The 22,764-nt window shown below is 44.7% G+C and overlaps 1 protein-coding gene across 3 annotated transcripts in view; it reads right to left on the minus strand.

Annotated features, from left to right (window-relative positions):
* Positions 1–22,294, minus strand: part of LOC125446562 (N-acetyllactosaminide alpha-1,3-galactosyltransferase-like) — a 33,671-nt gene extending 11,377 nt beyond the window's left edge. Inside the window, exons 1-3 of one of the 3 annotated variants that reach the window (XM_048520240.2) lie at positions 22,195–22,294; positions 1,859–1,953; positions 184–267 (exon numbers count right to left, since the gene is read on the minus strand). In XM_048520240.2, coding sequence (XP_048376197.1) covers positions 184–267; positions 1,859–1,932 — 158 coding nt within the window. In that variant the 5' untranslated portion in view covers positions 1,933–1,953; positions 22,195–22,294. Of the gene's footprint in view, positions 1–183; positions 268–1,858; positions 1,954–21,359; positions 21,411–21,598 lie in introns of those variants that run through there. The other 2 variants (XM_048520239.2, XM_048520241.2) reach the window with 2 other exon arrangements.
* Between the last annotated feature and the right edge of the window lie 470 nt (positions 22,295–22,764).

Here is a 22,764-nt window from a genome sequence, read left to right on the forward strand (position 1 = left end):
ATTTGAGGACGGATTTCAGTGCAGAGGAAGAGACAGTTTGACTTGCATTTATATTGTCACTTTTCATGAACTTACAATATACCAAAGTGTTTCACAGATGGGCTAAATCCAGAATAAACACATGCTGTAGGTGGGCACAGTTTGAAAGTAGGCAGTAAATAAGGAATAGAGACCATTACATACCTAGCATTGAACCAATCTTCATGTGTTGTAAAGTGATCATTTTTGCTCCATATAAACCGTGGTTCCTGATTGACAACCTGCATTCTAAGGGTTGTGAGAAGACAAAAGGTGATGAGATAAAGAAAGTGTGTGATTGAATAAACACACTGAAATCTGACAGGAACTATCAAGGGTAGGGTTAATGGAAGTGCTTGAAACTCAGAATACATGTAACAGATAGAGAATAAACTATTGGGAGCAGACTGAGAGTAATAACATTCCTGAGAACCGTACATTGTCTTCAAGTTCAGTTAGGATCTAGATTTCTGTCATTTATGATGGCAATAATAGTGCAATCTGGCAGAAGAGGACAAGCCAATGTAGAAGATTGGAGAACCTGAATTTCTTGTCCCAGTCTCACTGTGGACTGAGGCGAGTCTTATCTGTCCGGGTTTGATCATATGAGATGAGGCTTACTTAGTCCAATCTCACAGTGGACTGAAACGAGTATTTCTTGTTCCTGGTTTAATGCAGACTTTCATGTGTATTATCGGTCTCAGTCTCACTATGACTCAGGTATTTATTTCCAGCTCCAATGCCTACTGAGTGTGTGTTACCTGTCACAGACTCAAGGTGAATGAGGCGACTGTTGACTGGCCCAGTCCCACTGTAGATGAGGTGTGTGTGAGCTGTCACAGTTTCACTGTAGATGAGGTGTGTGCGACCTGTCACAGTCTCACTGTAGATGAGGTGTGTGCGACCTGTCACAGTCTCACTGTAGATGAGGTGTGTGCGACCTGTCACAGTCTCACTGTAGATGAGGTGTATGCAACCTGTCACAGTCTCACTGTAGATGAGGTGTGTGCGACCTGTCACAGTCTCACTGTAGATGAGGTGTGTGCGACCTGTCACAGTCTCACTGTAGATGAGGTGTGTGCGACCTGTCACAGTCTCACTGTAGATGAGGTGTGTGTTACCTTTCACAGTCTTACTCTAGATGGGGTGTGTGTTACCCGACCCAGTCTCACTCTCAATGAGGTGTGAGGTGCCTGGCCCAGTCTCACTGTAGGTGAGGTGAGTGTTATCTGGCCCAGACTGACTGTAGATGAGGTGAGTCACAGAATTATTTAAATGAAGTGAGTGTTACCTGTCACAAAATTATTGTGAGATAACAAAGTGTGGAGCTGGATGAACACAGCAGGCCAAGCAGCATCTTAGGGTTGAAGGGTGTAGGCCCGAAACGTCAGCTTTTGTGCTCCTAAGATGCTGCTTGGCCTGCTGTGTTCATCCAGCTCCACGCTTTGTTATCTCAGATTCTCCAGCATCTGCAGTTCCCATTGTCTCTGATCACAAAATTATTGTGAATTGAGTTGAATGTCCTGTCCCGATCTCACTGTAGATTACAGTATGTTATCATCAGTCTTATTTTCTCTGCAAATTAAGGTGTATGTTTAATCCACACGCCTCACTGCCCAAAACAAACTTCTCCCATATCCTCTAAATTAATTATTGGATTTCCCTTTGTAAGTTTGACCTCTGTTTGAGCATGGACTGAAGCTTTTTCTCCTCTTGTGAATTTACCATGTTCCAGTGCTGTTCACTACTTGTATGATTGTTGATCTGACCTGGGCCGCTATTCAATGTCATGTTTACACAAAAAAACCACAAAAAGTAATATGGTCCAAATGTTACTTACTTTAAGTTGGGCGAATTAAAAGAAATATACATCAGAGACAGGAGTGCTGCGCATGTCAGAGCAATAAAGAGCATTTGTTTGCTATCCAACCGGACCTGGAAGTAGAAAAATGTTTAGTTTAAGTACAGTTTGTAGCTGAAGTGGATTCATTCATAATTAACAGTGTTTATCGACCATTTTTGCAACGGCTTTACCTTGGTCAGAGGGTCAATTTTCATTATCCTCCTCAGTTTAAGATCAAAAATAGGAGCAGAAATAGACCATTCAGTCCGTCGAATCTGCTCTACCAATCAGTGAGCGGATCTAATATTCTACAATTCCTCTGTCCTGCTTTTGCCCATATCCTTTGCTTCCAATACTAATGAAAAATCTGTCCATCTCACCTTCTTCACTATGCTTCAAATAATTGCTACAGTGTGGAAGCAGACCATTCAGTCTATCAAGTCCACACTGACCTTCTGAACAGCAGCCCACCTAGAACCAGCCCCCAACCCTAAATTTCCCATGGCTAATCCGCTTAGCCTGCACATCCTGGCACAGAATGGGCAATTTATCATGGCCTATCCACCTAACTTATGCATCTTTGGACTGTTGGAGGAAACCAGACCACCTGAAGAAAACCTACACAGACACTGTCCTCTGCAGTAAAGTATTCCTCAGATTCATTACATTTACAGAGAATAAATTCCTCCTCATCTCTGTGTTCAATGGTTGACCCCTTACTCTGAGATTGTGCCCTATGGTCCTAGACTTTCCCACAAGGGGAAGCAATCTCTACGCATCTACCCTATTAAACCCTAAGAATCTTATATGTGTCAATAAGTTCACCTCTTGTTCTTCTAAGTGCCAATGAGTACAGACCCAACTACTCAACCTCTCATTGTAAGAAAATCCATCCATATCTGGGATTATCTTTGTGAGCCTTCTCTATACTGTCTCCAATCCCAGTATTTCTGTTTTGAAGAAGTTCTAATGGAGTGTCACCAGACTTGAAACATTAACTATATTTTCTCCCCACAGATGCTGCCAGACTTGCTGAGTTTCTCCGGCAATTTCTGATCCTCCTTTGTAGTTTAACTAGTGCCTTGCATTGTCTTAGCAAGACTTCCTTACTTTTATACTCCATTCCTTTTGAAATAAAGACTAACATTCTATACAAGATAACAAGGTGTAGAGCTGGATGAACACAGCAGGCCAAGCAGCATCAGAGGAGCAGGGTGCTGTTACCTGCCGAACTTGTATTCTAGTTTTCTGTGATATAATAATAAGGGTTCCCAATCCCTCAGTGCTGCAACCTTCTATCACCTTTCTCCATTTTAATCATTTTCAGTTCCTCTATCTACCTTGTCAAAGTGCATAATCTCACATTTTGCCATGCCACATCTTTTGCCCATTCACTTAACCTGTCTGTAGCCCACTGCGGACTCTTTGTGTCATCCTCACCACTTGCTTTCCCACCTATTTTTGTGTCATTCACAAACTTGGCTGTAGAAATTCACTTCCCTCATCCAAGTCATTAACATACTGGAAATAACTGTGACCCCAGCACTGATTCCTGTGGCACTCCTATTGTTACAGTTTCAATTCTGAAAGTACCCCTCTTATCCCAATTCTCTGACTTCTATCAGTTGGTAAATCCTCTTTCTCTGCTAATATACTGCACCCCAACTGTTATCTTATTAATAAAATGTGAGGCTGGATGAACACAGCAGGCCAAGCAGCATCCCAGGAGCACAAAAGCTGACGTTTCGGGCCTAGACCCTTCATCAGATGAAGGGTCTAGGCCCGAAACGTCAGCTTTTGTGCTCCTGGGATGCTGCTTGGCCTGCTGTGTTCATCCAGCCTCACATTTTATTATCTTGGAGTCTCCAGCATCTGCAGTTCCCATTATCTCTGTTATCTTATTAATGTGCGTCACCCTAAAAAAACACTATTTGGAAATACAAATATAGTGAGCCTACTGCTTCCCTTTTATCTATACTGATGGTTACCTTCTCAAAAAGTTGTAATAAGTTTAACATGCATGATTTCTCCTACATGAAGTAAGCTGACTCTGCATAGTCATATTATGTATTTCTAAACACTCTTCTGTTACTTGCTTTATAATAGGCTCTAACACTTTCCCAAGGACAGATTTTCTTTTAAAATAAAGAGGCTGAGGATAAATTCTTGAAAATGAGGTGAAAATGTCAGATAAAATATCAAGGCAAGAATCTGAATTTTCCAGAGACATAATCAAACAGTTTTGAATAGACAACTTCCTGAAATAGGACAACGTATGCATTGTAAAATATAGGAAGGACTAGGGTAGTTTTGTTTTGGAAATAAAGACTCACTCCTATATGTTGTGGCTTTATTGACTTCAAGTGGGGAGATGGTGATATGATGGTCATATCACTGGATTAATAATCCAGAGGCCCTCTCTAATGTTCTAAGAACATGAATTCAAATCCCACCAAAAGATCAGATGCAATTTAAATTCGTATTGGATAAAATAAAGAAATAAATTTGAAATCGAAAGATAGTCGCTGTAATGATGAACATGAAATTATTATTGTTTGTCATCGGAACCCATCTAGTTCACCAGCATCCTTTAGGAAAGGAAATATTTCATCTTAACAGGTCACGCTATGTATAACTCCAGACCCACAGCAGTATGGTTGTTTCAGAATTATCTTCTGAAGTAACCTGGCAAGTGGGTCAGTTCAAGGGTACTTGGGGATGGGCAACCAATGCCACCATTGTCAATGTTGCCCACATACCAAAAAAGAATATAGGAAACGATTGCCCTGAATCACAATTGAGACAATGAAATACTGTAAAGTTTTCATTGCTGCTGCAAGAATGCCCCACTTTGTATCATGAAAGTTCCCTCAAACAGCAATTGGCAATGATCGGATAATGCATATTTCTTTAGTGATGATGGTTGTGCAATAAATGTTGGCTAAGACACAACATTGTGATGCTATGCACACCACAAATGCTTATAATTTCCCAGAAGTGCCTTTTATAAATGACATGTTATGTTGGTCCCTCTTGAATTATAGTTACCTTCCGCATTGTTCTTTTTAGCTTCCCGAGGAATATCTGTCTTTTCATTTTTGCTGCCTTCCTCATTGTAACAAATGCCCTATTTATTACCAAAGAATGATTACCCATGCACAAGAACAAAGAAAGAAGAAAGAACAGTGCCGCACAGGAACATGCCCTTCATTCCACAAAGACCGCACTGATACAGGACATTTCTCTAAACTGAAAACCTTTTGCCTATTCACTGGCCATATCCCTCTATTCCCTGCCTACTCATATATCAGTCAAGATGCCTCTTAAGTGTTGTTATTGCATCCACCTCCTCTGGCAGCATATTCCAGGCATTTACAACCCTCTGTGTAAAACGTGCCTTTCACATCTCCTTTAAACTTACCCCCTTTTACCTTAAATCTATGTCCCCTAGTAATTGACATTTCCACTTGGGGTAAAAGACTGATTATCCATTCTATCCATGCCGCTCATAATTTTGTAAACTTCTATCAGGTCACCTCCACATCCTTCAACATTCAAGTGAAAACAAAGGTAATGCCTTGGTAAACCATTTCTGTCTATTTTCCAAAGCCTCCACATCATCCTGGTGGGAGGTAACCAGAACGATACGCAATATACCAAATGTTGCCTATTTTAAGTTCTATACAATTGCAACATGACTTGCTAATTTGTATACCCTATGCCCTGACCAATGAAAGCAAGCATGCCATTTGCCTCCTTGACCACTTTATCCACTTGTGTTGCCACTTTCAGGGATCTAAAGATTGTACACCTAGATCCTTATGTATGTTAATGCTATTAACGGTCCTGCTATTTACTTCCCTCGTACATCATATCTCCCTACATGCTTCACCTCACATTTTTTCAGACTAAACTCCATCAGCTATTTCTCCGCCCAAGTCTCTAGCCTATCTATATCCTGCTGTATCCTCTGGCAATCCTCCTCATAATCCACAGCTCCCGCAGTCTTTGTGCCTTCTAGAAATGTACTAATCTGGCCACCTATTTCTCTTCCAAGTCATTTGTATATGTGTTACAAACAACAAGGGTCCCAAAACTGATCCCCTTAGGACACCACGGGTCACAGATTTCCAACCTGAGTAACATCCTTCCGTAGCTACTCTCTGTCTCCTATGACTAAACCAGTTCTGTATCCATCTTAACAGCTCACTGTGGATCCCATGTGATGTCACTTTTTCTATCAGCCTGTCATGAGGGACCTTGTCAAAGCCTTGTGAAACATTTGCCGTGCTGCCCTCATTGATCATCTTAGTCACTTCCTCCAAACACTTAATGAAGTTTGTGAGACATGACTTTCCCCACTTAAACTGATGCTAGTCCATATCTTTCCAAACGTGAATAATCCCTATCCCTAAGAATCTTCTCCAATAATTTTCCTACCACTGATATAAGGCTCATCAGCCAGTAATTTCCTGGATTATCTCTATTGCTCTACTTAAACCAAACAACAACGTTAGCTATTCTCCAGTCCTCTGAGATCTCTCATGTGATGTGTCTGAAGAGAATACAAAGATTTCACACAAGGCCCCAGCAACTTCCTCATCTGCCTCCCTCATCATTCTGGGATAGATATCATCAGGTCCTGGGTACTTGTCTATGCTAATACTTTTCAATACAGCCAACACTTCCTCCTTTTTTATTTTACATCAACATACCCCTCCCGAGACTCACCACCCATCATGTCCCTCTCCTTTGTGAATACCAATGCAAAATAGTCATTAAGGACCTCACCCACATCATCTGACTCTACATATAAATTCCCCCTTTGTCCTTCAGAGGATCTACCCTTTCCCTAGCAATCCTCCTGCTCCTTATTTATGTACAAAATACTTTGAGATTTTCCTTAATTTTGTTTGCCAAAGATTTTATGGCCACTTTTAGCCTTCTAAATTCCTTGTTGGAGTTCCTTCCTGTTGTCTTTATATTCTTGGAGGGCTTTGTCTATCTTCAGTTACCCAAACCTTACATATGTCTCCTTTTTCCTTTTGGCTAAGCTCTCAATTTCTCTTGTCATCCAAGGTTCCTGAATTTTGCCATCCTTATCCATGATTTTCACAGAAACATGCTGGTCCTCAATGCTAATCAATTGGTCTTTAGAAGATTCGTGTAAGTCAGATGTGGATTTACCCTCAAACAGCTGTTCCCAATCTACATTCCCGAGTTTTTGTCTAAAATTGTGGATCCAATTTAATACTTCCACCTGTGGCTTACTCTTGTCCTGATCTTTAAGTAACTTAAAACTTACAGAATTGTGGTCACTGTTACCAAAATTCTCCCCCACTGTCAATGCCAATTACCTGGCCAGGCTCATTCCCCAGTACGCGATCTGGTATGACCCCTTCCCCAGTTGGACTATCTACATATTATTTCAAAAGAAACATCCTCAGCACACCTAACAAACTCCCCTCCCATCCAAGCCACAGACACTAAGGGAGTCATGGTCAACGTAGGGGAAATTAAAATCACCCACCACAACAACCCTGTTGTTTATTCGTCTTTTTCATCAACTGCCCAAATATTTGTTCCTTTATCACCTGCTGGCTGTTGGGAGGCCTGTTGTACAATCCCATCAAAGTTGTTGCACCCTTTTTATTTCCTGAGATCTACGCGTATGGCCTTGCTAGATGAAGCCGCCAAGTTGTCCTCCCTTAGTAAAACTGTGATATTCTCCCTTATCAGTGATGCAACTCTCCCATGTCTTTTACATCCCTCTCTATCTCGCCTGATGTAACAAGATTAAGAAAAATCCCAAGGTATTTTGTACATAAATAAGGAGCAGGGGGATTGCTAGGGAAAGAGTAGGTCCGCTCAAGGACAAAGAGGGAATTTATGCCACTCTTGTCCCTCTCTCTGTAATAGCTACAACATCATAGTTATATGTACTAATCCAAGTTCTAAGTTCAACTTCCATACGTGTCATATTCTTTACAATAAAGCAAATACACCTCAGCCACCAGCCTTGCTCTGTTCAATAATCTCTCCTTATCTGTTCTTCCTCTTAGCCTTACCAGCCTTAATCTTTGACTTCCCCCAGGTCATTTTACTTGCTGACCCAATGCTCTGGTTCCCACTCCCCTACCACACTAGTTTAAACTCTTCTGACTGATACTAGTGAACATCCCTGCCAGGATATTGATGCCCCTCCAGTTTAGGTGCAACATGCCCTTCTTGCAGTGTTCCCAGCTGCTCCAGAATTTATTCAATGATTCATGTACCTGAAGACCTCCTTCTTAGACCAGCTCCTTAGCAAGACATTTAACTAAACTATCTGCCTATTCTTAGCTTCATTAGCACGTGACAAAGGAAGTAATCCCATATTACAACTCTAGATGTCAAAGAGGCCATTCAGCACATTGTGCCTGTGTTGGCTCTCTGAAGATACAATTCCTCTTATGCCACACCCTGTTTTTATCCTGACGCCCTGGAAGCTCTAACTTTTCAGATAATGATGTAAATCCCATTTTAAAGCCTCAGTTGACCGTGGCTCTGCCGCATTCTCAGGTAGTGTACCTTTGATCCCCACTACTCACTGTGTGAGAAAACTTTTCCTCATGTTGCCATTGCTTCTTTGGCAGTTATTTTAAATTGTGTTCTTCGGTTCTCAATCCTTCTGCTAAAAGAAACAGTTTCTCCAGTTTTATCCTGCAAGATCTCTCATGATTTTGAATATGTCTATCAGATCTCCCTTCAACTTTCTCTTGTTTAAGGAGAACAATTATGACCTCTTCAATCTTTCTGTTTAACTGAAGTTCCCCACCTCTGGAACCTTTCTTGTGAATCTTTTCTCTTCCTTCTCTAATACCCTCAAACCTTACCAATTGATGTTGCACAGAACAAGATGTATACTCGCATTTTGGGTGAATCATTTATTGTTTTATGCATGTATAACATAAATATCTATGTTTTTGTTTGCTGTGACTGTATTAACAAAGCCCAGGATGTTCTATGTTTTATTCACAGCTCTCGCAGCCTATCCTGCAACGTTCAATGATATATGTACATGTACATCCTGTTATCACTGCTTCTGTACCCACTTTAGCATTGTTTCCTTTTATGTTGTTTTTCGGCATTTTCCTTTACAAAATTAATTACTTCACACTTCTCTCTAAATTGCATCTGCCTCTTGTCCACCTGTGCAAGCAAACTGTCCTTTCTTTGAAATTCTACGCCATCCTGGCAAACGTTCACAATGCATCTAAGTTTCATGTTATCTGCAAAAAGTCAAAATTAGTCCCTGTGCAAAGTAACTATCATATCAGTAAGCAGGATCTGAACACCAACCCCCAGAGTGCTCCACTCGAGACCTTTCTGCAGTCAAGGAAACAGATCATTCACCATTCATTTGATGTTCCACGATGCAGCCAATTTTGTATCCTGCTATTCCTATTATTTTTGCATTGTATGTGGAAATGATATTATGCACAAGTGAGTGACTTTCCCACCACCAAAATCACCGTGACTCTAATTTTGTTTTTGTAAACTAATAACCAGTGAAATATCTCCTTAAAGGCCTGTATCCCATCACCAAGTCATCCTTTATTTACACATGCATTGGATGCAACACTGACCAAGCTATGACAAAGCCTGCTCCTCAATTCAGAGGAACCCCTGACACTCCTGTTTATATCTGTCAGCCAGGGTTCTCTGATTGGACCAGATTAGCCAGACCAATCATATTCTATGAGATCTGCCCGGCTGTCTTTGTTCCAATCACTGCAACCACCACCAGCAATCACCCATTAAGCCAATTATGGACATTGCAATCTATCAGAAGTGAGGGGGTATAGACAGCGTGAATGGCCTAAATCAAAATGGAACTCGAGGGGGAAGCTGCTCCATTTAGTTTTTATTTAAGCTATTTTTCTAAGCAACCTGTTCGGAGATGTTATTACACATCTCCACAGCTATGTGTGGAATTGAATCTAGGCCTTTTGGTCCAGGAGTATGGACTCTACATCTGCACTACAAGAGCCCCTATCTAATCCATTTATTCAATGAGCCCCAAAATTTCTTACATGTCTGTTGTGTGGCATTTTATCAAATGCCTCATGATAGTTCTTGTACGCCTATAGCATCACCCTCATCACATTATCTCATCAAAAAAGCCAAGCAAGTCAATTAAAAACGATTTGTCTTTAATAAACTCAAATTGGCTGTCCTTAATGATCTGCACTTGCCCAAATAGAGTCATAGAGTCATAGTGTTATACATCAGTCCAACTTGCCTGTGCTGACCAAATATCCTAAAATGGTCTAGTTCCATTTGTCAGTGTTTGGCCCATGTCTCCCTAAACCCTTCCTATTTGTGAACCCATCCAGATGTCTTTTAAATGTTATAATTGTACCTGCCTCTTCCAGTTCCTCTGGCAGCTGGTCCCATGCACACACCACCATCTGTGTGAGAAAGCTACCCCTCTGGTCCTTTATATGCCTTTCCCCTCTTAAACCTATGCCCTCTAGTTTTGGATTCCCCTGGCCAAGGAAAAACACCTTGGCTATTCACCCTGTCCGTGCACCTCATGATTTTATAAACCGCTTTAAGGTCACATCTCAGCCTCCAATGCTCTAGGGAACAAAAGCCCCGGCCTATTCAGCATCTCCCTACAGCTCAAACCCTCCAAAACCAGCAACCTTCTTTTAAACCTTTTCTGTACCCTTTCTAATTTAACAACATCCTTCCTTTGGCAGGGAGACCTGAATTGAACACAGTATTCTCAAAGTGACGTCATCAATATCTTCTATAGCTGCACGAGACATCCCAACTTCTATATATAATGTACCAATCAATAAAGGCAAGCATGCTAAATGCATTCTTCACCACCCTGTCTACGTGAACCTCTACCTTTAAGAAGTATGCACCTGCACCCTTGGTCTCTTTGTTTAGCTACTCTCCCCAGGGCCCTACCATCATGTGTATATCTCCTGCCTTGGTTTGTCTTACCAAAGTGCAACACCTCACATTTATCTCAACTAAACTCTATCTGCCACTCCTTGGCCCATTGGTCCACCTGATCAAGATCCTTTGTGCTGAGATAACCTTCTTTGCTGTCCACTACACCACCAATTTTAGTGTCATCTGCAAACTTGCAATCCACACCTCCTATATTCACATCCAATTATTCATACAAATGACAAAAAGCAGTGGCCTGAGCATCAATCCTTGTGGTGCACTGCTGGTCACCCATCTCCAATCTGCAAAGCAACCCTCTACCACATCCTCTGTCTCCTTCCTTAAGGTCAAATTTGTATCCAGTTGGCTAGCTCCCCTGGATTCCATGTGATCTAACCAGTCTGCCATGCAGAATCCTGTTAAACACCTCAGTGAAGTCTATACAGACAATATCTACCACTCCGTCTTCATCAATCTTCTTTGTCATGTCTTCAAAAACCTCAACAAAAAATGATTAATTTTATCCTGAATTATTGTTTATAACTAGAGAATTTTCCTGTTCTTTGACAATCCCATTGTGTTTAAGAAAGACAGTCAGCACCTTCACAAATTTATCTCAAACTTCTCTCAGTACTTTTGAATGATTATCTTCTTGTCCTGGATTCTAAACAACTTTTAAGTTGCAAATTCTCCTCCATATCAATTTTAAACTTGGCAAATATTCCAATTACATCCTCTTTCAAGTAATCTCTTCATAGTCCCAGAGGGCCAGAGCACTGCTCTGTCATCAGGGAGAGATGGTGGTTGATGGTTTAACCAGAAGATCACCACACCTTTCAAGTAAGTGGTGATGTTGAGCAGGTGAGACTTTGTGGTTGATTCAATCAGTGCAGGAACTGAACCCGCGCTGTTATCATCACTCACCAGCTGTCCAGTTAACTAAGCTAGCAGCTGCAAATGTCTTGATAAAAACAAATGCAAAGTATTCATTTAAAACTGTGGTGCCTGCCTACAAGTGTAAATGCCCCTTTTGTCACTAATTGGCAGCACTTCTTATGCTATTCTTTTATTATTTATATGCCTATAGAAGATTTGAAAACTCTGGAATGGTAGGAACTATCGATGCTGGAGTCTGAGGTAACAAGTTGTGGAGCTGGAGGAACACAGCAGGCCAGGCAGCATCAGAGGAGCAGAAAAGCTGACGTTTCGGGTCTGGATCCTTCTTCAGAAATGGGGGAGGGGAAGGGGGCTCTGAAATACTTAGAGAAAAGGTGCAGTGATTGAAAGTGCATAGTGGAGCAGATAGGTGGGAGGGAAGACGGACAGGTCAAGGAGGCAGGGACGAAGCTAGTGAAGGTGAGTGTAGGTAGAAAGTTGGGATGGTGGTTGGTCAGTGAGGATGGAGGGGTGGATAGTTGGGAGGGAAGACAGGCAGATCAAGGAGGCGTGGATGAGGCGGAGAGGGGGAGTTGATCTTGGGATGAGGTCAGGAGTGGGGAGACTTTGAAGCTTGTAAAGTCCACATTGAGACCATCGGGTTGTAGGGTTCCAGGGCGGAATATGAGGTGCTGTTCCTCCAGTTTCTGGGTGGCATCATTGTGACACTGGAAGAGGCCCAGGATGAACATGTCATCCAGCAAGTGGGAGGGGGAGGCGAAGTGCTTCGCGACTGGGACTGCGCATCCACTAATATAGTCTATCGTCTGCACATCTGCTAATGTGGTCTATTGAAGCTAATGTTCACCTGCACATCCGCTAATGTGGTCTATCGTTTTATCTGACTTCCAGACTGCTCATCTGCGACTCCCTCGTCCGCTCCACACTCCCCAATAGCCTCACCACGCCCAGCACTTGCCCCTGCAACCGCAGGAGGTGCTACACCTGCCCATACACATCAACCCTCACATCCATCCCAGGCCCCAAAAAACCCTCCACATTAAACAGATATTCACCTGCACATCCGTTAATATGGTCTATTGTATCTGCTGTTCCCGATGTGGCCTCCTCTACAGCAGGGAGACCAAGCGGAGGCTTGGAGACTGCTTTGTGGAGCTCCTATGCTCAGTTCACGATAAATGACAACACCTCCCAGTCGTTTACATCAATGACTTAGATGAGGGGAGAAGAGGCATGGTAGCTAAATTTGCAGATGACACGAAAATTGTCATGCATGTACATTGTAAGAGGATGTGAGGAAGTTGCAGACCAAATATGGATAGATTGATTGAGTGGGCAAATGTGGCAGTTGTAGGATAATGTGTGAAGATGTGAAGTTGTTCATTTTGGCAGGAAGAATAAAAAGCCAGAAAATTATTTCAATAGAGAATGATTGCAGAATTCCAAGGGACACAGGGGCATAGAGATAACACAGTCTGGAGCTGGAGGAACACAACAGGCCAGGCAGCATCAGAAGAACAGGAAAGTTGACTTTTTGGGTTGGGACCCTTCTTCAGAAATGGGTCTTGACCAAAAATATCAACATTCCTGCTCCTCTGATGCCTGGCAGCTGTGTTCCTTCAGCTCCACACTGTGTTATCTCTATAACCCTGTGTCCCTTGGAATTCTGCAGTCATTGTCTGTTGAAATCATTTTCTGGCTTTCTGTTCTTCCTGCCAAAATGAACAACTTCACATCTTCACGCATTATCCTGCAACTGCCACATTTTTGCCCACTCAATCAATCTATCCATATTTGGTCTGCAACTTCCTCACATCCTCTTACAACATACATGCATGCCAATTTTGGTTTCATCTGCAAATTTAGCTGCCACGCCTTTTCTCCCCTCATCTAAGTCATTGATGTAAATTGTAACAAATTTGAGGCCCTAGCAGGACTTGATTGATCACTTGAAAAGTTCCTCCTTGAATACTTTGTAATAAAACAAAAAACTGTGAATGCTGAAGATCCAGATCAAAAACAGAAATTAATGGAGAAAGTTAGCAGGTCTGGCAGCATCTGTGAACAGAAAGCAGAGTCAATGTTTCAATTCCAGTGAACCTTTTAGAGAACTCTGTTTAAGGAAGGAATTAAATTGAATTAGCCTTTGGATGCATTAGAGGATGTACAGAGAAAGTTCACTAGGTTGATGCCTGGTTGAGTGAGTTGTCTTACAAGGCAAGACTGGACACACTGGACCAACCTCAGGGAATCTCTCTCCCATTGCAACTCTCTTGTAATCTCTTCGGCCTTGAAACTGCTCGACCATGTCCTGAAGCAAACCAGGTACCACAGCCACATCACCTTTCTCAGCACCTGCCTACGGAACCAGATCATCCCCAAGGGACTACAGTCCACATTTCAGCCTTCCACCCTGCAGCCATATGGTATCAATGTGGACTTCACCAGTTTCAAAATCTCCCCTTCCCCCACTGCATCCCTAAACCAGCCCAGTTCATCCCCTCCCCCCACTGCACCACACAACCAGCCCAGCTCTTCCCCCCCACCCACTGCATCCCAAAACCAGTCCAACCTGTCTCTGCCTCCCTAACCGGTTCTTCCTCTCACCCATCCCTTCCTCCCACCCCAAGCTGCACCCCCAGCTACCTACTAACCTCATCCCACCTCCTTGACCTGTCCGTCTTCCCTGGACTGACCTATCCCCTCCCTACCTCCCCACCTACACCCTCTCCACCTATCTTCTTTACTCTCCATCTTCGGTCCGCCTCCCCCTCTCTCCCTATTTATTCCAGTTCCCTCCCCCCATCCCCCTCTCTGATGAAGGGTCTAGGCCCGAAACGTCAGCTTTTGTGCTCCTGAGATGCTGCTTGGCCTGCTGTGTTCATCCAGCCTCACATTTTATTATCTTGGAATCTCCAGCATCTGCAGTTCCCATTATCTCTGATACTATTTTAACCTCACTGCGAAGCCTCTTCCAGGGATGCCCAACCTGAAGAAGTTACCCTCCTCCCTCCAGATCAACCTCAGGAAATCTCTCTCCCATTGCAACTCTCTTGTAATCTCTTCGGCCTTGAAACTGCTCGACCATGTCCTGAAGCAAACCAGGTACCACAGCCACATCACCTTTCTCAGCACCTGCCTACGGAACCAGATCATCCCCAAGGGACTACAGTCCACATTTCAGCCTTCCACCCTGCAGCCATATGGTATCAATGTGGACTTCACCAGTTTCAAAATCTCCCCTTCCCCCACTGCATCCCTAAACCAGCCCAGTTCATCCCCTCCCCCCACTGCACCACACAACCAGCCCAGCTCTTCCCCCCCACCCACTGCATCCCAAAACCAGTCCAACCTGTCTCTGCCTCCCTAACCGGTTCTTCCTCTCACCCATCCCTTCCTCCCACCCCAAGCCGCACCCCCAGCTACCTACTAACCTCATCCCACCTCCCTGACCTGTCCGTCTTCCCTGGACTGACCTATCCCCTCCCTACCTCCCCACCTACACCCTCTCCACCTATCTTCTTTACTCTCCATCTTCGGTCCGCCTCCCCCTCTCTCCCTATTTATTCCAGTTCCCTCCCCCCATCCCCCTCTCTGATGAAGGGTCTAGGCCCGAAACGTCAGCTTTTGTGCTCCTGAGATGCTGCTTGGCCTGCTGTGTTCATCCAGCCTCACATTTTATTATCTTGGAATCTCCAGCATCTGCAGTTCCCATTATCTCTGATACTATTTTAACCTCACTGCGAAGCCTCTTCCAGGGATGCCCAACCTGAAGAAGTTACCCTCCTCCCTCCGGACCAACCTCAGGGAATCTCTCTCCCATTGCAACTCTCTTGTAATCTCTTCGGCCTTGAAACTGCTCGACCATGTCCTGAAGCAAACCAGGTACCACAGCCACATCACCTTTCTCAGCACCTGCCTACGGAACCAGATCATCCCCAAGGGACTACAGTCCACATTTCAGCCTTCCACCCTGCAGCCATATGGTATCAATGTGGACTTCACCAGTTTCAAAATCTCCCCTTCCCCCACTGCATCCCTAAACCAGCCCAGTTCATCCCCTCCCCCCACTGCACCACACAACCAGCCCAGCTCTTCCCCCCCACCCACTGCATCCCAAAACCAGTCCAACCTGTCTCTGCCTCCCTAACCGGTTCTTCCTCTCACCCATCCCTTCCTCCCACCCCAAGCCGCACCCCCAGCTACCTACTAACCTCATCCCACCTCCCTGACCTGTCCGTCTTCCCTGGACTGACCTATCCCCTCCCTACCTCCCCACCTACACCCTCTCCACCTATCTTCTTTACTCTCCATCTTCGGTCCGCCTCCCCCTCTCTCCCTATTTATTCCAGTTCCCTCCCCCCATCCCCCTCTCTGATGAAGGGTCTAGGCCCGAAACGTTAGCTTTTGTGCTCCTGAGATGCTGCTTGGCCTGCTGTGTTCATCCAGCCTCACATTTTATTATCTTGGAATCTCCAGCATCTGCAGTTCCCATTATCTCTGATACTATTTTAACCTCACTGCGAAGCCTCTTCCAGGGATGCCCAACCTGAAGAAGTTACCCTCCTCCCTCCGGACCAACCTCAGGGAATCTCTCTCCCATTGCAACTCTCTTGTAATCTCTTCGGCCTTGAAACTGCTCGACCATGTCCTGAAGCAAACCAGGTACCACAGCCACATCACCTTTCTCAGCACCTGCCTACGGAACCAGATCACCCCCAAGGGACTACAGTCCACATTTCAGCCTTCCACCCTGCAGCCATATGGTATCAATGTGGACTTCACCAGTTTCAAAATCTCCCCTTCCCCCACTGCATCCCTAAACCAGCCCAGTTCATCCCCTCCCCCCACTGCACCACACAACCAGCCCAGCTCTTCCCCCCCCACCCACTGCATCCCAAAACCAGTCCAACCTGTCTCTGCCTCCCTAACCGGTTCTTCCTCTCACCCATCCCTTCCTCCCACCCCAAGCCGCACCCCCAGCTACCTACTAACCTCATCCCACCTCCTTGACCTGTCCGTCTTCCCTGGACTGACCTATCCCCTCCCTACCTCCCCACCTACACCCTCTCCACCTATCTTCTTTACTCTCCATCTTCGGTCCGCCTCCCCCTCTCTCCCTATTTATTCCAGTTCCCTCCCCCCATCCCCCTCTCTGATGAAGGGTCTAGGCCCGAAACGTCAGCTTTTGTGCTCCTGAGATGCTGCTTGGCCTGCTGTGTTCATCCAGCCTCACATTTTATTATCTTGGAATCTCCAGCATCTGCAGTTCCCATTATCTCTGATACTATTTTAACCTCACTGCGAAGCCTCTTCCAGGGATGCCCAACCTGAAGAAGTTACCCTCCTCCCTCCAGATCAACCTCAGGAAATCTCTCTCCCATTGCAACTCTCTTGTAATCTCTTCGGCCTTGAAACTGCTCGACCATGTCCTGAAGCAAACCAGGTACCACAGCCACATCACCTTTCTCAGCACCTGCCTACGGAACCAGATCATCCCCAAGGGACTACAGTCCACATTTCAGCCTTCCACCCTGCAGCCATATGGTATCAATGTGGACTTCACCAGTTTCAAAATCTCCCCTTCCCCCACTGCATCCCTAAACCAGCCCAGTTCATCCCCTCCCCCCACTGCACCACACAACCAGCCCAGCTCTTCCCCCCCACCCACTGCATCCCAAAACCAGTCCAACCTGTCTCTGCCTCCCTAACCGGTTCTTCCTCTCACCCATCCCTTCCTCCCACCCCAAGCCGCACCCCCAGCTACCTACTAACCTCATCCCACCTCCTTGACCTGTCCGTCTTCCCTGGACTGACCTATCCCCTCCCTACCTCCCCACCTACACCCTCTCCACCTATCTTCTTTACTCTCCATCTTCGGTCCGCCTCCCCCTCTCTCCCTATTTATTCCAGTTCCCTCCCCCCATCCCCCTCTCTGATGAAGGGTCTAGGCCCGAAACGTCAGCTTTTGTGCTCCTGCGATGCTGCTTGGCCTGCTGTGTTCATCCAGCCTCACATTTTATTATACTGGACACACTGGGCTTGTTTCCACTGGAAGTTAGATGAGTGGGGAATGATTTGATTGAAGTAAATGGTCGTGAGAATTGGAAGTAGAATGGATGTTTCCTCTTGTGGATGAGTCCAAAACTAGAGGTCATTGTTTCAATTTAAGGGTTTCTCTATCAGGACAGAGATGAGAACTTTTCTTTCTCTCATTGATGGTTCTATGACTTTAGAATGCTCTGCCTCAGAAGGGAGTGAAGGTGGAGTCATTGAATATTTTTAAGAATGAGGCACGTATTAAATTTTTTTAGGGTGGCATAGTGGCTCAGAGCATAGCACTGCTGCCTCATAGTGCCAGGAACCCAGGTTTGATTCCACCCTCGGGTGACTGTCTGTGTGGAGTTTGCATGTTCTCCTCATGCCTGTGTGGGTTTCGTGTGACTGCTCTGGTTTCCTCCCACAGTCCAAAGTTGTGAACGTTTAGTGGATAGACCATGTTATGTCGCCCTGTTGCATTCAGGGATGTGCACTCTAGGTGACATAGCCATAGGGAATGCAGGGTTATGCAGATAAGGTAGGGGCTAGGGTCTGATGGGATTCTCTTTGGAGGATCCATGCTGACTTCATGGGCCAAATGGCCTCTTTCCACATGGTAGGGATTCTTTGATTGTACAGCTGGATGAATTCATGTTTGGTAAGGCAATTAAGGAGACAGATTGAAATGCTGAATTGTAACTACAAACAGATCAGCCATCATCTTATTGAATGGTGGAGCAGGCTCAAGAGGCTGAATAGTTTCCTTATAGATACTGTCAGCACAGAAGGAAGCCACTCAGCCTATTATGCCTCCATTAGTCAACAAAGATCTGATTACACTATTCCCTTTATTCCAGCTTGTGACCCATTGCCTTGATAGTTATGGAAAACAGGTGAATATTAAAAAACTGCATCAATGTAATGATAATTTCTGATTCCACGACACTTTCAGGCAACAAGTAGCCTCTTGGTGAAAGAATTGCACCTCAACTTTCCTCTTAGCTTTCTGCTTCTTAAATCTATCACCTTTACCTACAGTGCTCTCTACCAATGGAATAAGTGCCTTCTAATCCACCCTATCTATATCCCTCATAATCTTATACATCACTATCAGGTTACCTCTCATCCTTCATTGCTCCAAGAAAAACAACACAGTGCAATGAATTTTTCCTCATAGCTCAGACCCTCCAGCCCAGGTAGCATGGTAACTCTCCTTTACATCCTCTCTCCTCCTACTTCTCCTTACATTATACATGACGGAGAGTGAGTCGTGATGACAGAAAATAACTTTTCCATTTCAATGTGTGTAATGTGTGACAGATTCATTAGTTTGCACGTTCCTTTTGAACAACTCTTTACTTTTATTTTTGTGTTCATTCATGGGATGTGAGCAGCACTGATAACTTGCTGCCACTGAGGTGGTAATGATGACCCATGTTCTTGAAATGTCACTGTTCATACTGTTACAATTTGATATATTTGAGTGCCTTGCTCAGCCATTTTAGAGGCCGTTTAAGAATCAGTCCCATTGCTCTGCATTTAGAGTCATGTGCTGTCCTTTGGCAGGAAGAATAGAAGAGCTGAATATCATTTAAATGGAGAAAGACTGCAGAAGGCTACAGAACAGAGGGATTTTGTTAATCACAGACAGCTAATATTCACATTCAGTGGGAAAGTAAATGAAACATTGGCCTTTATTTCAAATGATTGAAATAGGTTATGTCTTTTCTTTCTTGCAGCACTGTAGGCTGAGTAGTGACCTTACAGGGGTTTATAAAATCATGAGGGGCATGGATAGGAAGAATAGCCAAGGTCTCCAAGGATAAGAGTGTCCAAAAATAGAGGGTATGGGTTTAATGTGAGAGGGGAAAGAGTTAAAAGGGACCTGAGGGGCAACCTTTTCATGCAGAGGGTGGTGCATGTATGGAATGAGTTGTCAGAGGAGGTGGTGGAGATGGAAACAATTACAATGTTAAAAGATATCTGGATGGATACATGAATAGGAAGGGTTTAGAGAGATATGGGCCAAATGCTGACAAATGGGACAGGATCAGTTTAGGATATCTGGTTGGCACGGACAAGTCGGTCTGAAGGGTCTGTTTCTGTACTGTATAGTTCTATGACTCTATGAATGGACTATAAAACTAGGGCAGTTTTGCTCAAATTGTACAATTACAAACTCATCAGACTGCAGCTGGAATACTGCAAACAGTAAGGAAAGGTATCCTGTCATTGGAAGCACTCCAGGGAAGTTTCACGAGGCTGACACAAGGTAAGGAGGGACAAGTTTATGAGAAGAGGTTGCATAGATTGGGCGTGTCCTCTTTGGAATAATGAAGAATGAGAGGTGACCTCCATGGAACATAATAGATTCTTAGAGAGCTTGGTAAAATAGATGCAGAAAATTTGTTTCCTCTTGCAGAAGAGCCTAGGACCAGAGGGTATAATCTCAGAGCAAGGCAATTACCATCATAAGGCTGAAATGAGGAGAACTATCTTCTCTCAGATGGTTATGAACCTGTGGAACTATTTACCGCAGAAGGCCATAGAGTTTGGGTTGTCAAAGCTGAGATTTTTATTCAGTTAGAGAACCAAGGGTGAGGGAGCAGGAGAGGGAGTTGAGGGTTTTCACATCAGCTATTATCTCATTGACTGGTGGAGGAGCCATGATGGGCTGAAGGGCCTATTTCTGCTTCTATGTTTTTATGGATTGCATAAAACGACATATTTTCTTCCCTCAAGGATTTTAGTGAATAGCGCAGACTGATGGAGTACCAGTTCAGTGACACGACCGTTGCATCACAAACTGTTATCACTTAAGCCTAAGGTCAAAAATCCATTGGGTCGAATATCTCAATCGCATTTCACTCGTTTCCTGAAATCCAGCAAAACATCGGGATAGTTCACCCAGATCCCATTACTTGAGCATCCGTTCGACTGCTTACAATCGTCTTCATTGGTTTCTAGCCTGAGGGGACTCAAAGCCACTCACCTCCTAGACATATTCCAAACTGCGCACCGATCTTGAATTTACGTCTCATAAACACTCTTCCTGCTAGCCATTGTACAATGATCCCAATCATTTGAGTCCCTCGCTGTGATAACAAGTTGTAGAGCTGGATGAACACATTTTGAAAAAAAAGAAAAAAAAATTCTGAAGAAGGGTCTAGGCCCGAAACATCAGCCTTCCTGCCCCTCTGATGCTGCTTGGCCTGCAGTGTTCATCCAGCTCCACACCTTGTTATCTCAGATTCTCCAGCATCTGCAGTTCTCTGAGTTCCTCGATGTACTGAGGGAGGGTCACTCGACTCGAAACTTTAATTCTGATTTCTCTGCGCAGATGCTGCCAGGCGTGCTAAGCTTTCCCGGCAATTTCTGTTTTTGTCCCTCAGCTATACTGGTAACGCAGAATGCCAGTCACCTGTTTGTAGGTTTCTCTGGAGGTACGCCATTGTGTGAAAGGGACTGAACCGCGTGATTAAATTACAGGCTGGCAGATTACTTCTCGCCAGCCACATTCACATCACCCCTCCTTCCCCAACAGCCCACCCTCAACAACACAACTCAAGTGAAGTCAGCCCAACTTCACCCTTCATCTAAAGTTGCATCTCACCGACACAGTTGTATCACCATGACTCTCCTGAGGAGGGATTCGGGGAAATCATTCCCCATTCGATGCGGCTGGTGATCTAGACAACCGTGCAACGCAGCAATCGCATTGTGGGACACATTTGCACCTCAGCAAAGATTACACCTGATACATCATTTCTTAAGGGAGTGCAAAGAGACGGGAGGTGTATTTACAGCCCCGCACCCCCCCCCCCTCCCCACCCACACCGTATCCCAGCTTACCAGCATTTTTTTCGATGATACGTGCCACTGATCGCTAAAAAAAACCAATTCTATTTTGGTTCCCACATACACACAGCATTGATTTGCTTGTTTTTTTTTAAGCCGGAGGCGATCTCTTCAGTTGTGAGGTACAGTAAACAGGTCTGCACCGCCTCTCGGCACACGAGTCGTTGAACCTCCCCTGCACCTCCAACACCCTTTTGTCTTCGAGGTATGAAGTGTCCGTCTTCAGAGAATTCGATATCTCTTTCCGGAGTGAGGTGTAGGGAGTGTAGGAAGAGCGGGCTCTCAAGTGTGAGAGACTGCCCCCACTCCTGATTTCCTCTTAACACACCGCTTTGCGCCGCTGGAGAGATTCAGTGACAGTTTCCCTCCACGTTTCGACTCATTGACTGAAACAGTGTGGTACCCAAACGTCGGTTTCCGAAATCTTTTCGGTCACTGGGGCAATTTGGCGAGGCGCAGCTTTGACCACAACAATCCTTTTCTTGCTTGACTAAGTACCGCTGAGGGGACTCTGTACCTGCATTGTCCCAGTGCCGGACAATCCCCTGTCCCTGCTGCTTTCATTGTGAGTCAAATGTTGAGGCACCTACCTGCTTCTCATTTCTTGCATCGGAAGGAGTTGGGGCGGGGAGATGGGAGTGCGGGTGATGGAGTAGATAATCTATTTTCAACACTTAGCCTCTCTCGCTCTCCAGCTGGGATAGAACTTGTGACTTCCTTGCCAGGCCTCAGCTGCAGAGTGGGAGCTTCACCTAGTTAATGAGGCATTGGGGAGGGACTGAATGAGACTTTCCTTAATCGCTGAGATGGAATCCCTCTGGATGAGCATTCATCTTTGTGCCTTCAAGATTTTCATCCACGTTTCTGTTTTGTTTTATTCCCAGGATGTAGCATCGCTGGGCTGGGACCGTCTTTTATTGCCCATTCCTAATTGCCCAGAGGGCATTTATGGGTTAGCTACGTTGCCTTAAGTCTGGAGTCATATGCAGGCCAGACCAGATAGGGTCGTTAAAAAAACGAAAAGCCTGAGGATGTTGTAAATCAGGAACAAACACAAAAGTTTCTCGAAAAACTCGTCAGGTCTGGCAGCATCTGTGAAGGAAAAAAAACAAGAGTTAATGTTTCGGGTCCGGTGACCCTTCCTCAGACCTGGAGGAAGT

This window comes from Stegostoma tigrinum, chromosome 34 (genome assembly GCF_030684315.1).
Source record: "Stegostoma tigrinum isolate sSteTig4 chromosome 34, sSteTig4.hap1, whole genome shotgun sequence".
In the NCBI taxonomy this organism is placed as follows: Eukaryota; Metazoa; Chordata; class Chondrichthyes; order Orectolobiformes; family Stegostomatidae; genus Stegostoma; species Stegostoma tigrinum.